The sequence below is a fragment of the Gorilla gorilla genome, chromosome 4 (assembly GCF_029281585.2).
Source record: "Gorilla gorilla gorilla isolate KB3781 chromosome 4, NHGRI_mGorGor1-v2.1_pri, whole genome shotgun sequence".
Taxonomy (NCBI): domain Eukaryota; kingdom Metazoa; phylum Chordata; class Mammalia; order Primates; family Hominidae; genus Gorilla; species Gorilla gorilla.
Genome location: NC_073228.2, coordinates 15,074,623 through 15,088,038, shown reverse-complemented (window position 1 = coordinate 15,088,038; position 13,416 = coordinate 15,074,623). Strand labels below are relative to the sequence as shown.

The window sequence follows — 13,416 nt, the reverse complement described above, 5'->3', positions numbered from 1 at the left end:
AATTTGGGTCTTCACATGGTGTCCTCTCTGTATGTGAGTTTCAGACCAAATTTCCCCTTTTGATAAAAACACCAGTCATATTGGATGAGAGACCCACTTCACTCCAGTATGACCTCATATAATCACTCATTACATCTGCAGTGACCCTGTTTTCAAGTAAAGTCACATTCTTAGCTATTGGGGGATAGGGCTGCAACATACGAATTTGAAGGGGGGGCATCATTTAACCCATGGCAAAAATTATATTTTATAATATATGAAAATCACATATTAAAACATTTTCTTTGATCTACAAGGGGTTTTTTTGTCCCCCGATTTTTAAAGAAATTCAAACATTTTCGAGGGCCCCTAAAAGCAACGTGGGCCCTGGCCTGCACCTCCTGGCCCTGCTGGAGAAGTCAGCGCTGGTGCTGCCTACCCCACGGTGACAACACCAAGGCCCTGGGTTCCCCAGACCACATTGGCTGAAGGCCATTGGCCACCATCCCCCCAGTCCAGCCCCTCTTTTTCTTTTCCAACCAAGCATTTCCCAGGTCATAGATCTGTTGAGGTTTGAGGCTTTACGACATCTACTTTTGTTGTCACTTTTAGAAAAACCTCTCAGGGAGAGAAGCCTAATTGTATATGATTTGAAAATAGAAAGGGCTGTGCAAATGCTAAGTCCAGTATAATAATAGTGATGCCAAGTAATTGTGTTTTGAACAAGTTGAACTTGTTAAATCAGACAGATGCCATCTGCACTATTTAAAGCCTGTGCTGGCGATGGGTTTTACACAGACATGCTTGTCGCAGGAAAATTGCTGAATCCCCCAAAAAGTAAAGTGCTTTGCTTTGTATGATGCTTCCTCTCAGGAATGGGATGACTGCTGTCCCTGGGGAGCAAAAGCATATCAAGCATGTATTGAGCACCTTCTGTATGCTGAGTACTTTGCATTTGGCCTCACAGCTTATCCTCACCAATAACTCCATTACTCAGATTTCACAGGAGTTAAAGCCTGTGTTCAGAGAGGTTAGGTAACTTGCCTAAGGTCACACAAATGTGAAGTGTAGCCAGGATTTGAACCCAGGACCTCTGACTTCCAGGGTTTCACTCTTTCCAATACATCTCTGGCTAATGTGGAGAGTCACTGACCCAGGGCTTGAAACTCAAGGACATCCCTTGATTTCTTTCTTTCCTGTGAGAGCGGCAGGAGAATTAAAGCTTGGCCTTCAGCAAGAGGAACATGGTTGCTGAAAAGAACTTCTTGACAGCAGGAGCATCCAGGAGAACCTAGATTCTCTCTCTCTCTCTTTTTTTTTTAAACAAAGTCTTGTTCTATCACCCAGGCTGGAGTGCAGCAGTGTGATCACGGCTCACTGCAGCCTTGACCTCACGGGCGCAAACGATCCTCCTGCCTCAATCTGAGTAGCTGGGACCACAGGCGCACACCACCATGCCCAGCTAATTTTTAAAATTATTTATAGAGATAGGGTATCAGTCTGTTGCTCAGGCTGGTCTCGAACTCCTGGGTTCAAGTGATCCTCCTGCCTTGCCCTCCTGAATGAAGTACTGGGACTACAGGCGTGAGCCTCTGGGCCTGGTCCTGGACTCTCTTTTGTGGTGGATTAAAAACCATTTCCCCTCAATTCTGCAGATGGTGATTATCTTAGTTTCGTAGAGTTGCCGTAAAAAATGACCACAAACCAGATGCCTTAAACCAGCATGAATTTACTCTTTCCCAGTTCTGGAGACAGAAGTCTGAAATTAGGGTGTCAGCAGGGCCGTGTTCCTTTCAAAGCTCGAGGGGAGACTCCTCCCTGCCCCTTCCTGGCTGCTCCTGGTGGATGCTGGCAGTGCCTGGCCTTCTTCGTCCCGCAGATGCATCACTCCACTCTCTGCCTGCTTCGTCACATGGTCTTCTCCCCTGGGTGTCTGCATGTGGCCTTCTTAGAAGGACCCCAGTCATTGGACTTAGGGCCAGCCTGATCCAATATGACCTCATCTGAACTAATTACATCTGTAAAGACCCTATTCCCAAGTAAGGCCTCTTTCTTTCTTTCTTTTTTCTTTTTTTTTGGTTTATTAAAAAATAAGTTTATTGGCCGGGCATGGTGGCTCACGCCTGTTATCCCAGCACTTTGGGAGGCCGAGGTAGGTGGATCACATGAGGTCAAGAGTTTGAGACCAGCCTGGCCAACATGGTGAAACCCTGTCTCTACTAAAAATACAAAAATTAGCCAGGCATGGTGGCACATGCCTGTAATCCCAGCTACTTGGGAGGCTGAGGTAGGAGAATCACTTGAACCCAGGAGGCAGAGGCTGCAGTGAGCCGGGATTGTGCCATTGCACTCCAGCCTGGGCAACGAGAGTGAAACTCTGTCTCAAAAAAAAAAGTTTATTGAGGTATATTTTTCATAAAGTACACTAATATTAAAGTTAGAACTTGATGGAGTTTTGATGGAGTTTTACATATGGACAGATTCGCCTACCAAGATCAGGTTACATAGGATATTTCTAGTACACAAGATTTCCTGTGTTCCGTCAGCAGAAGTCATTCTTAGCCCCTAAACCTAACTTCCACCCTGACTTCTATCAGCATTACTTTTGCCTGTTCTTGAACATCATATAAATGGAGTCACAGAGTACATAATCTTTTTTTTTTTTTTTTTTTTTTGAGACACAGTCTTGCTCTGTCACCAGGCTGGAGTGCAGTGACGTGATCTCGGCTCACTGCAACCTCTGCCTCCCGGGTTCAAGCGATTCTCCTGCCTCAGCCTCCTGAGTAGCTGGGATTACAGGCGCACACCACCACACCCAGCTAATTTTTTTTTTTGGCCAGGCTGGTCTCAAACTCCTGACCTCAGGTGATCCACCCTCCTCGGCCTCCCAAAGTGCTGGGATTACAGGCGTGAGCCACTGTGCCCGGCCCATAATCTTTTTTATTTGGCTTATCATGCTCAACATTGTGACTCTGAGATTCGTCTATGTCATTGCACATAGCAGTAGCTTAGTATTTTTTTTATGTCCATAGGTTATTGGGGTACAGGTGGTATTTGGTTACATGAGTAAGTTCTTTAGTGGTGATCTGTGAGATTTTGGTGCACGCATCACCTGAGCAGTATACACTGCACCCTATGTGTAGTCTTTTATCCCTCACATAAGGCCACATTCTGAAGTTCCAGCTGGATATGAATTTTGGAGACACTCTTCAGCCTAAGTGATGGAGCCCCAAGCACAGGGCCCACGCTGGGCAGCGCCTGGTTCCACACAGGAAAGCCAAGTCCCTGTCCTGGAGGACTCAGGACTCTGTTCGGGGTTTCAGGCTGGCCACTCACAACCACACCCACGGTGGGTCAGGGGGTTCAGAAAGTGACCTGGCTCTTGCAGGACGGATGGAGAGGAGCCTCGCTCCAGGGAGAGGTGCCTCCAGGAAGGGCTGAAACGGGTTGAGGTCCGTTCCAAAGTCTCTAGTTGACCTGGCAGGACCCCTGGCTTGGCTTGTCTTGACATAGGTTGTTTGTGCCCTGGGGTCTCTGGTTAGAAGGTAGGACAGGCGCCCAGTTTTTCTCCATTTTGCGTGCCTCCTGTCATGATGGGAGCCTTAGAGCCCGGCTCGTCTCCAGCTCTGAGCCTGCAGCAGTGGAGGTTTCCCTGCCTCTGCACTCTGTCCTTGAAATATTCATTCCAGGCTGGGTATGGTGGCTCACACCTGTAATCCCAGCACTTTCAGAGACTGAGGCGGGAGGATCACTTGAGCCCAGGAGTTGGAGACCAGCCTGGGCAATATATTTTCTACAGTAAATTAAAAAAAAATTAGCTGGACGTGGTGGCTCATGCCTATTGTCCCAGCTACTTGGGAAACTGAGGTGGGATGATGGCTTGAGCCCGGGAGGTTGAGACTGCAGTGAGCCATGATTGTGCCACTGCACTCCAGCCTCTGTCCAGGGTGGCAGAGTGAGAGCCCTTCTCTCTCTCCCTCTCTCTCTGTGTGTATATAAAAAAATATTCATTCCTGTCAAAGGAGTGTCCATCTTGCCCCTGTAGGTCAGCATGGAAAGCAGCTCCATGGGCTTCATCTGGACTGATGTCAGAGCCTGGCAGACATCAAATCGGCATGTTTCTTCTTGGAGTGAACCCAGGCATTCTCGGTGGGAGCACATCACTGCCAAAAGGGAGAACACTGGTTCTTGAAACAATCTTGTTGTAAGAAACAGTCTAGTTGTAAGAAACATCCTAGACCAGCAATAATGAGAAAAGGTTGATGTGCCCTGGTCTAACCCAAGTCCCTGTGGCTGCTGCTTCAACCACATCAATATCAGTGCTGATCACGAATGCAAACAGTGCTGATGTCACACAGGTGCCGCTGGCCATGCACTTTACAGCTCTCTTCATTCAGTCCTCACCATGGTAGCTGCCATTATGTCTTAAAAGATGAGACTGGTGAGCACAGAGAGGCTCGGTGACCTGCCCAGGGTCACACAGCTCATAGGGGTCTGAGCTTCCTCTCATCTCCTTGTATCATACTGGTAATGAACCTTGATGAGTTTTGGACAGATGAAAAATACTCCTACTTCCTTCTGCCTGAGGACTTTTTGAGCAAACGAAGCAGGTAGCTTTTACGTCTCTTCTCTTTCTTTGCAATCTCACAGAAGGCTGTCGTGCATTCAACTTTGTGCTCCAAAAAGCCATGTCCAAGTCCTAGCCCCAGGACCTGTGACTATGACCTTATTTGGATATAAGCTCTTTGCAGATGTAATCAAATTAAGAGGAGGTGCTACTGGATTTGGATGGGCCCTGGTTCCATGGCTGGTGTTCTTATAAAGAGAGGAAAGTGGACACAGACACACACAGGGGAGAAGGCCGTGTGAAGGCGGAGGCAGAGGTCGGGGTGGAGCAGCCACGGGCTGAGGAACACTGAGGGCTGCTGCTACCTCCGGAAGCTGGGAGGGAGGCCTGGGGGAGGCTCCCCTAGAGTCTAAAGGCGCCGGCCCTGCTGCCGCCTCGCTGTCTGATTTCCAGCCTCCAGAGCTGCCAGAGGAGAAATGGGTGTGGTTTTAAGCCACCTGGTTTGTGGAAATTATTTCAGTCGCCCCAGGAAACTAATACAAAAATGGTGGCATTTTTTATTTTAAGAGTTTTGTGTTTGTTTGTTTTTGTCAAAGTTTGCCTTGGGCACTGAACTAGAGTGACAGGACAGACTGGATTGTGTGTGCATGTGTGCGTGTGTGTGCATATGTGTGCATGTGTGTGCGTGTGTACATGTGTGCGTGTGTGTTTGCTTGTGTGTGTGTGCATGTGTGCGCGTGTGTGCGTGCGTGTGTGTGTGTGTGTGCGCACATGTGTGCATGTGTGTGTGCATGTGTGTACATGGGGGGCTTGTTCCCCATTCCTGTCATCTGCCTTTTGTCCCCTCCACTTCGGTGTCTGCTTTGCCCCCACCTGTCACCCTGACTAGTCCCCCGATGTGTATGGGGCCACTGCCCTTTCTTTCCTTAGGAAAGGTGGAGGTGGGAGAGTGTGATGGCTGTAGAGGGCGGGTGGCCATTGAGGGTTCCTGCTATGCCTTCTCTAGTGGGCAGCTCACTAGGCTCAGAAGAGGAGGAGAGGTGGGGTTTGCAGACCCGAACGGAGCCCAGGTTGGAAAAATCCTTCATCGAATTCCCATTATGTGCAGCCATAAAGACCAGCACCTTGTATAGGGATAAACGGAGCTTAAACTGGGCCTGCAAAGCCACGGGGTGAGGTGAGAATCAAAGGAAACCGAATTAATATGTTAAAAAAAAAAAAAAAAGGCAAGCAGCTTCCTGGAGAAAGACCCCCAGGGCTATCTTTGTGTGAGAAGATCTGCCAGCTGAGGGCAATCCATCTCAATAGAAGTTTGCAATGAGATAAATACTGCATATGACGGCTAATAAATGTCCCTGAGAGCTGAGTAGTAATCAACACAGGAAATAAATCCTCCAAAAATAAAAGCAACACTGGTATCGATGGTGAGGTGGAGGGCTGTGGTGGTGGCAGTCACCTCCTTTAAGATCCTGGGAAGGATTTGTTCTCAGGAAGCCAGTGATAATTTACCGGAGTTTTAATACCTGGCAAGTTCCCAGGCTTCTGTGGGTAGAATTTATTTTGGCACAATATGGCCTCTTGGGAGGAAATAGAGACAGACTCGGAGAGGCCCGGCTGTGCCTAGGAAAAGGCATCTGTCACCTGTGTGGTCCCTGGACAGAACCTATCCAGGCTCTTGAATGGAATTCCTCTGCCTGTTTCAGCCCCATGCACTGCCCTTCAGCACACATGCAGTAATGCACGGACATGCCTGACACGTGCAGATAGGGTCACATGTGCAGATATGGGCACACGTGCAGTTGTGGGCACACGTGCAGATGTGGGCACATGTACAGTTGTGGCCACACATGCAAATATGGTTACATGTGCAGTTATGGGTATGTGTGCAGTTGTGGGCGCACATGCAGTTGTGGGCACGTGTGCATATGTGGGGACATGTGCAGATGTGGGCACCTGTACAATTGTGGGCACACGTGCAGTTGTGGCCACATGAAGACATGTTCTCTGACTGCTCAGGGAAGGTGGACGTGAGGCCTGGGGCCGAAGGGTGGGGGATGTCCACTAAAGGGCTCTCTACAGATATGATCACACAAGCAGTTGTGGGCACACGTGCAGTTGTGACCAACATGTGCAGATATGGGCTTTCCCATATGTCTGTAATGTGTGTACTGGATGGGGTGGGCTGCCAGCTCCATCTTCTCACCCGATCCACTCCCCACCATTTGGTCTGCTTGGGGTCAGGGTTTGGGAGCCTGGGGCATTGCAGAACCTGCTGCCTTTGCCCGTGGGCCTTACTGGCAGGACCCTCATGGGAAGGTCACCCCGGCCGGTTCTGTGGCTCACCTCTGGCTTCTCCCACTTAGGATGCCCCCTGGGGCCGGCCTCATGGAGCGGATCCAGGCTATTGCCCAGAACGTCTCCGACATCGCTGTGAAGGTGGACCAGATCCTGCGCCACGGTCTGCTCCTGCACAGCAAGGGTGGGTGCCAGGGGGCGGGGGTACCCTCTACCCCTAGGGGGCCAATGAACTGGGTGCTGGGTGGGCCCTGGGAGGGTGGGACACCTGGGGCGTGGCCGACTTCTCCTGACAGCAGCTCTGCTGGCTCTTTGGGGCCCCAGTTTAGGCTTTCAGCAGGACAACTGGGGGTTCACTACCCCCGACCCGGCAGGAGGGTGCTGAGGACAGAGGAGGTCCCTGGAGTCTCAGCTTCTGGGGTCCACAGTTCCAGGAGTGAGGCCACCTGGGGAAGGGTCCCTCGGCGGCCCCTCCAGTCCCTGTGATGTGGGGAGCAGCGAGCTGGGAGCTGCAAACCTCATTTCTGCCTCCTCAGAAAACGCTGGGGATGCTTTCGGGTGGGTGCATGAGGTCTGCCCATCCAGGCAGCTGCTGAGTGGCTGTTCGCACCAGCTCCTCACTGCATCTGAACCCCCTGAGGAGGCCGGGGGCAACCTAGGCCCGGGATGACCTTGTGGGTGGGTTGTGCGGCTGATGAGCTTTAAGGTGGGAAAGTCTGGCAGCGGATTGTGTGGGAAGCTGCCTCCCGCACCCAGGCCTCCCTCCCTGGGCTCCTCCTTGGACCAGGGACTTCAGCAAGGTGACCTCTCCCTACAGTGTCAGAAGGCCGGCGGGACCAGTGTGAGGCACCCAGTGACCCCAAGTTCCCTGACTGCTCAGGGAAGGTGGAGGTGAGGCCTGCGGCTGAGGGGCGGGGATGTCTACAGCTAGGGCCTCTCTGTCTGGCCCCAGCCCCTAACCCAGGCACAAGCTGGCAGAGGCCAACCTCAGGGAAACAGCTTCTCTGCTCAGTGCATCCACCCCACCCATCAATCCAAATCCCCCAGGAAGAGTCGCCCTCAGGTGTCGGTGCTTTCTCACAGCAAATGATTAAATCTCCAAGTGTCACCGCCAGCAGCTGGATTCCCCCAGAGACTCAGAGGAGTGGCCCTGGCTGCCCTGTTCCTGCTCCTCCTGGCCCAGCCAACGGCTAGACGGAGAGGCTTCCTGCCCCATTTCTGGGGCCACCACTGGCTGCACGAAGTCTGCCCCTGTAGGAGTCGTCCACAGCCGTGAAGTCAGCTCCCCACTGGTTCTGAACACCCTAAGGGGTGGGCGGTGGTGCCGCAGACCCCTTTCTTGGTGACCATCTGGGATCACTGCAGGTGGATCCTGCCCTGGCTCCAGCCCTGGCCACCTTGGAGGCTGCTCCCTGACCTTGGCCTCTAGCCCAGTCCTGTTCTGGTAGCGGGGAGACGGGGACCAAAGGGAGAGGGAGATAGCCAGGCCTCCTGGCTCTTTGCCCCAGACCTTTGAGCCAGTGTTCTCTCCCAGTCTCTCCTCTTTCCAGACATGAGGGCTGGTGGTCCTGCCCCTGCCATCTCTGGGGTCCTTCAGGCAGGTCCTGGTTCAATCTCTTCTCTGCCCTGTCCCCTGTTGCATCAGTAGGGTGGGCCACACGGGCCCCATCCTTGACCTCAGGACCCCTGGGGGTGCACGTGCGGGGGAGTCCCCGAGGGTCAGTGGGGCTGGTGCAGCCCCCTGCCCAGCCTGGCCCTCTCTGCAGTGGATGCGTGCCCGCTGGACCTCTGACCCCTGCTACGCCTTCTTCGGGGTGGACGGCACCGAGTGCTCCTTCCTCATCTACCTCAGTGAGGTCGAGTGGTTCTGCCCCCCGCTGCCCTGGAGGAACCAGACGGCTGCCCAGAGGGCACCCAAGCCCCTCCCCAAAGTCCAGGTGGGCCTGGGAGGTGGGTGGGCCGGTGAGGGGCTGGTGTGGCTGGACAGTCTCAAGGACAGTTGACAGAAACCTCTGTCCTGAGGGAATGAGACTGAGCTGCTTGCCAGGTGTGCGGGCAGGTCCGAGCCCACCCTACCGGGCAGACGGGAGGCCAGCCTGCCAAGGTCTGTCTGCCTTCTTTGAGATGCCACCAAGCTGGGCCTGTTTGCAGGGCGGGTGGGGGGCCTGGAGATGCCCCCTTAATGGACTAGAATAGTAGTAATAGCAGCTGTCACTTATTGAGGGTTTTCTGTGTCCAGATGCTTTATTTGCACTTAAAGTTCCCAGCCATCCTCGTATGATCGTATTTGACAGACGATGCATCTGAGGTTTACAGTTGAATTAATGGGTTCAAGGCGCATAGTTGCTGTGGTGGCCACGTCTGTCCCCTGCCATCGGAGTCCTGGCTATGACCACCACCCTCACTGCCTCCCTGTCATGGCTGGGAAGCTGGAAACTGCTATGGTCGGCCACCTCCGTGGAAGGGCTAGGGTCCCGTGGTTAGAGCTGGGCTGGGGAGGGTGTGTTGACAGGGCGGGCAGGGCTCCCTGGTTTTGGGGGCTAATGAGCCCCTTAGAAAGTGCAGGAGAAGCTGGAGCAGGCCCCAGCCTCATGGGAGGGTGCCAGCCCGTGTCCCCAGGCCAGCGGGGAATGATGGTGGCCGCAGGTTGAGGGGCAGAGAGCTGAGGTCTGGACCCCTCCAGGCAGTTTTCCGAAGCAACCTGTCCCACCTTCTGGACCTGATGGGCGGCGGGAAGGAGTCCCTGATCTTCATGAAGAAGCGGACCAAGAGGCTCATGGCCCAGTGGGCGCTGGCTGCCCGGCGCCTGGCACAGAAGCTGGGGGCCACCCAGAGGGACCAGAAGCAGGTGCGTGGCCCCTGCCCCCTCATGTGCAGGAGCTGAGAAAGCTCAGGGCCCCGCTTCTGAGTGGGCATGGAATAGGTCTTCAAACAAGCTGTAGTGGGCTTCTGAATTTGATCAGAGGGAGAGAGGGGTAGGGATGGCAGAGTCGGGATAGATGTCTGTGGTGGTGGCCCCTGGCCCTTTTCAAGGTTGGGACCGAATGACAAGCCCCCAAGAAGTCCTGCATTCTGTGTACATCTGGTTCATGTCAGGCAGAAAAGTCATGGTATTGGTCTGGAAAGTTGGGAATGTTCTGGGGAGCTTCGTTAGCTCATGCCTCCATTCTTCCTTCCCTCCTTCCTTCCCTCCCTCCCTCCCTCCACCCAGTAGATATTTACGTGACTCTCACATTGCCCTTTTATTTCTTTCAGAGCCCTTATCATTTCATGAAATTATCTCTTGTCTGTGTTCACTGTTGTCTACCTCTTCCATCTGGAACATTAGCTCCATGAGGGCAAGCATGTGACTATCTTGTTCGCCCGTGTCCCCAGTGCCCGATCTGGTCACTCTGGTGCCAGAAAGCACCTGCTGGGGCCCAGCCTGGAGACAGGGTCTGCTGCCGGCTGGTCTCCTGGCCGGTGCCCCGGGGGGGGCGGGGCTCAGAGCTGCTGCTCCTCCCTGCTGACCCTCTGTGTTCCGCCGACCCAGATCCTGGTCCACATCGGCTTCCTGACGGAGGAGTCCGGGGACGTGTTCAGCCCTCGGGTCCTGAAGGGCGGGCCCCTAGGGGAGATGGTGCAGTGGGCGGACATTCTGACTGCACTCTATGTCCTGGGCCATGGCCTGCGGGTCACAGTCTCCCTGAAGGAGCTGCAGAGGTGAGTGCTGGGGAAAGCCACTGGCATCAAGTGGGGCAGGGAGGGGATGAAGGGGAACCCCTCCCCTCCCTCCCGGGGGCTGTGGGAGCACCTGCTCTGCCTGCAGGTCCCACGGCCCTGAGACCCTGGGAGACATCCTGGTGTTCCGCAGGACATCACCACTCCTAATCCCTCTCCTCCTGCCCGGTCTTGGGGGATGTGGAAGGGAAGTGTATTTGCATAGCGCTGTCTGGCCAGGGCCTGGCTCCTTCTCTGGTGTTTCTGCTCAGGGGCTGACACGTGTTGGCTTGTGGAATTGAGCCACGTCTGCACATGGGGTCCCCTCTGCCTGCCGTCCTGGAAGGCTTGGTTTCTCTTCTGAACCTGGGCTCCTTCTTGGGTCTACTTTAGGGTCTGGAGACCAGTAAGACGTGGAGGATGAAGGGGTGTGGTTGGGTGGGTGGTGCCTGTCTCTTACCCAGTGCTGGGCTTTTCACGGTCCCTTGGATGCTGTGGGAGGTGGAAGGGCAGTGATTAGAGGCTCCCCTGAGTGTTTGAGGGTAGGATGGGGGTGAGGCTGAGAGTGTGGGGATGTCAAGGGGGTAAGAGTGTGTGATTGGGTTTATTTTTAATTGGGATGTAGGAATACAGGAGATTTTTCTCTTTATTAATATTTATTGTAAGATATATGATGCATACAAAGTCTATGTAAAGTATGTTGTGAAACACAACAGTCAAATCACCTCCCATGTGTGACCATCCATTTAAGATCATGCTGTCACCAAGGACTCTGTGTTTGCCTGAGAGTGTCTGCCGATCTCTCTGCCTCCTCCCCAGATGAAACCTTAACTTGAACTTTGTGTATATTATTCCTTTGCTTTTTTTTTTTTTTTAGATGGAGTTTCTCTCTTGTTGCCCAGGCTGGAGTGCAGTGGCGTGAGCTTGGCTCACTGCAGCCTCCGCCTCCCGGGTTCAAGCGATTCTCCTGCCTCAGCTCCTGAGTAGCTGGGATTACAGGCGCACGCCGCCACGCCAGGCTAATTTTTGTGTTTTTAGTAGAGATGGGGTTTCACCATGTTGCCCAGGCTGGTCTTGAGCTCTCAACCTCTTGTGATCCACCCGCCTCGGCCTCCCAAAGTGTTGGGATTACAGGCGTGAGCCACCGCACCCAGCCTGCTTTTTTAAAAAAAGCTTTTTGTTTTTTCTTAATAGTGTATCCATAAACAGTTTATGGTTTGCTTTTGTTTTGTTCTGGTTTCAAGCTTTGAGAAAATGGCATCTACTCTATGTGGTCTCCTAACTTGCTTTCTTCAAACTCACTCTGTTTCAAAGACTCATCCATCCATGTTCTTGCATGTAGCTTTATTTCATTCATTTTCACTGCTATATAATATTCCATTGTGTGAATGTGCCATAATTATGTATCAGTTTTTCTTGTCTGTGGATATTTTTTCCTGTTTTTGAAATGGTTTTGAATGTTGCCCTGGTGGACATTCTTGGACATGTCACCTGATGTACCTGTGTAAGTTTTTCTGGGTATAGACTTAGATGCAGAATTGTTAGATCTTGGCATGGTGAAAATTCAGCTTTACAAGATAATGCCGAATTGTCTTCCAAAGTGATTGTTCCAATTCAGAGACTCACCAGTGCATGAGTTTCCGCTGGTTCACATTCTCACCTACACTTAGGGTTGTCAGACATTCTGATTGAGGCATGATGATGTCTTATTATGGCTGCAACTTGCGTTTCCTGAAAGATAATGGGCTGAGCATCCTGTCCTGTGGTTCTTTCGTCTTGATGAGATGCCCATTGATAGGGGCAGCATATGATAAGGGTTATCATTTTCATATTGAGTTGTAAGAGCTCTTTATATATTAAGGATATAAATTCTGTGGAAGTTACATGTGTTAAAAAAAATCTTCTAATTTGTGGCTTGCCTTTTTAATTTCTTTATGGTTTTTTTGGGCAGTAACAGAAATTCTTAATTTTAATGTAATAAAAGTTATCCATCTTTTTCTTTATAGTTAGCGATTTTGTGTTTGATGGAGTTCTCTGTTCTCTCTTTTCTTTCTTTCCTTTCTTTCTCTTTCTTTCTTTTTTTTTTCAGATAGGGCCTCGCTCTGTTGCCCAGGCTGGAGTGCAGTGGCACAATCATGGCTCACAGCAGCCTTCCCCTCAAGCAACCCTCCCACCTCAGCCTCCTGAGTAGCTGGGATTACAGGTGTATGCTACCACACCTGGCTAATTTCTGTATTTTTAGTGGAGACAGGGTTTCACTATGTTGCCTAGGCTGGTCTTGAACTCCTAGGCTCAAGAAATTCGCCTACCTCAGCCTCCCAAAGTGCTGGGATTCCAGGCATGAGCCACCGTGCTTGGCTTTATTCCTCCTTTTCATTGACTTAAAAATGTTTCTATTGATACATAATATGTGTACATATTTATGGGGATGGGTGATATTTTGCTACATGCATCCAGTGTGTAATGATCAAGTCAGGGTATTGGGGATCTATCATCTTGAGTATTTACTATTTTTATGTGTTGGGAACATTTTAAGTCCACTCTTCAAGCTATTTTGAAATCTACAATACATTGTTGTTAACTATAGTCACACTACTCTGCTATCTTTTTTTTTTTTTTTTTTTTTTTTTGAGATGGAGTCTCACTCTGTCACCCAGGCTGGAGTGCAGTGGTGCGATCTCGGCTCACTGCAACCTCCGCCTCCCGGGTTCAAGCAATTCTCCTGCCTCAGCCTCCTGAGTAGCTGGGATTACAGGCAGGTGCCACCGCACTCAGCTAATTTTTGTATTTTTAGTAGAGACAGGATTTCACCATATTGGTCATGCTGGTCTCGAACTCCTGACCTCAGGTGATCCACCTGCTTTGGCCTCCCAAAG

General features: G+C 51.6%; 1 protein-coding gene across 3 annotated transcripts in view; it reads left to right on the top strand.

The window, feature by feature from the left end:
- MGAT5B (alpha-1,6-mannosylglycoprotein 6-beta-N-acetylglucosaminyltransferase B) overlaps positions 1–13,416 on the top strand; it is an 83,462-nt gene that overhangs the window by 27,307 nt on the left and 42,739 nt on the right. For all 3 annotated transcript variants that reach the window (XM_055388837.2, XM_055388838.2, XM_055388836.2), the window contains 5 exons: positions 6,910–7,025; positions 7,659–7,732; positions 8,608–8,778; positions 9,525–9,689; positions 10,374–10,543. In XM_055388837.2, coding sequence (XP_055244812.2) covers positions 6,910–7,025; positions 7,659–7,732; positions 8,608–8,778; positions 9,525–9,689; positions 10,374–10,543 — 696 coding nt within the window. The remainder of the gene's footprint in view (positions 1–6,909; positions 7,026–7,658; positions 7,733–8,607; positions 8,779–9,524; positions 9,690–10,373; positions 10,544–13,416) is intronic.